Source organism: Pyrgilauda ruficollis, unplaced genomic scaffold, assembly GCF_017590135.1.
Source record: "Pyrgilauda ruficollis isolate IOZ18807 unplaced genomic scaffold, ASM1759013v1 scaffold1497, whole genome shotgun sequence".
Lineage (NCBI taxonomy): Eukaryota > Metazoa > Chordata > Aves > Passeriformes > Passeridae > Pyrgilauda > Pyrgilauda ruficollis.
In genome coordinates, this window is record NW_024513621.1 from 1,543 (window position 1) to 3,472 (window position 1,930).

At 66.6% G+C, this 1,930-nt stretch overlaps 1 protein-coding gene across 1 annotated transcript in view; it reads left to right on the plus strand.

Moving 5' to 3' along the window:
• Nucleotides 1–445: 445 nt before the first annotated feature.
• The window catches only part of LOC121350006 (host cell factor 1-like), a gene marked incomplete at its 3' end in the record, with an annotated part of 3,214 nt that continues 1,729 nt past the window's right edge, over nucleotides 446–1,930 (plus strand). The window contains exons 1-2 of the mRNA XM_041460924.1: nucleotides 446–661; nucleotides 1,699–1,896. Coding sequence (XP_041316858.1) covers nucleotides 446–661; nucleotides 1,699–1,896 — 414 coding nt within the window. The remainder of the gene's footprint in view (nucleotides 662–1,698; nucleotides 1,897–1,930) is intronic.

The following is a 1,930-nucleotide window of genomic DNA, read 5'->3' on the forward strand; positions in this document are numbered from 1 at the left end:
ATGGGGACAGTGGGGACTTTGAGGTGGGAGATGGGGACATTGGGGGCATGGGGGGGCACAGGGGGACTTGGGGACATTGTGGGGGGACATGGGGACACGGGGGGACGTGGGGACATGGTGGGGAGGTGGGGATGTTGGGGACATTTGGGGAGGTGGGGACATTGTGAGGGAAGTGGGGACACGGGGACATGGGGATATTGGGGGGGGAATGGGAATGGGGACATTGGGGACATTGTGGGGAGGAATGGGGACATTGGGGACACTGGGGAGACATTGGGGGAACAGGGAGGCAGAGATGGGGACGTTGGGGACACGGTGGGGAGATGGGGACATTGGGGGGACATTGGGGACATGGGGGAGGCAGAGATGAGGACATTGGGGACATGGCAGGGAGGTGGGGACATTGTAGGGAGGAATGGGTACACTGGGGACTTTGAGGGGGGAGATGGGGACACGGGGGATGTCCCTGGGTGTCACTGAGCCCCCCCTGTCCCCCCCAGGTGTCCCGGCGGTGCTGAAGGTGACGGGTCCCCCTGCGGCCACCGCGGGGCCACCGCTGGTGACCGTGCGCTCGGCTGGGCCCGGCAAGGCCCCGGTGACGGTGACATCGCTGCCCGCCGGCGTCAGGATGGTGGTGCCCACCCAGAGCCCCCAGGGCACGGTGAGAGCGGCACCTGGGGACACCTGGGGACACCCGGGACAGGTGGGGGGCACGGGGAGGGGTCCCAGGGGTGTCAGGGACACGGGGAGGGGTCCCAGGGGTGATGGGGGACAGAGGGAGGGACCCTAGAGGATCCTGGGGGGATACTGGGGACATAGGGGTGACACAGGTGAGCCACAGGGGGTACGTGGGTGATACAGGTGTGACACAGGGTGTACCTAGGTGTCACCTCGTTGTCCCAGCTGTGCTCAGGTGTGCCCCAGGTATACCCAGGTGTACCCCAGGTGTGAGCAGGTGCTCACCCAGCTGTGCCCAGCTGTCCCCAGGTGTGCTCAGGTGTCCCCCCAAGTGTCCCCGGGTGTGTCCCCAGCCATCCCCAGATTGCTCAGGTGTCCCCATCAGTCCCCATCAGTCCCCAGTGTCCCCATCAGTCCCCAGTGTCCCCAGCAGTCCCCAGTGTCCCCAGCTCCCCCCAGTGTCCCCAGGTGTCCCCATCAGTCCCCAGTGTCCCCATCAGTCCCCATCAGTCCCCAGTGTCCCCAGTGTCCCCAGCAGTCCCCAGTCTCCCCAGCTGTCCCCAGTGTCCCCATCTGTCCCCAGTGTCCCCAGTCTCCCCAGCTGTCCCTAGTGTCCCCAGTGTCCCCAATGTCCCCAGCAGTCCCCAGCTCTCCCCAGTGTCCCCAGCAGTCCCCATCAGTCCTCAGCTGTCCCCATCAGTCCCCAGTGTCCCCAGCTCTCCCCAGCTGTCCCTACTGTCCCCATCAGTCCCCAGTGTCCTCATCAATCCCCAGTGTCCCCAGCGTCCCCAGTGTCCTCATCAATCCCCAGTGTCCCCAGCAGTCCCCAGTGTCCCCAGTGTCCCCAGTGTCCCCATCAATCCCCAGTGTCCCCAGCTCTCCCCAGCTCTCCCCAGTGTCCCCATCAATCCCCAGTGTCCCCAGCTCTCCCCAGCTCTCCCCAGTGTCCCCATCAATCCCCAGTGTCCCCAGAGTCCCCAGTGTCCCCAGCAGGCCGGTGGCTCAGGCGTGTCCCCGCAGGTGATCGGCAGCAGCCCGCAGATGAGCGGCATGGCGGCGCTGGCGGCGGCGGCCGCGGCCACGCAGAAGATCCCGCCGGCCTCGGCGCCCACCGTGCTCAGCGTCCCCGCGGGGGCCACCATCGTCAAGACGGTGGCCGTGACCCCCGGGGCCACCACCCTGCCCGCCACCGTCAAGGTGGCCTCGTCACCTGTCATGGTAGGGGACTGGGTTTGGTGGTGTCATTGTCACC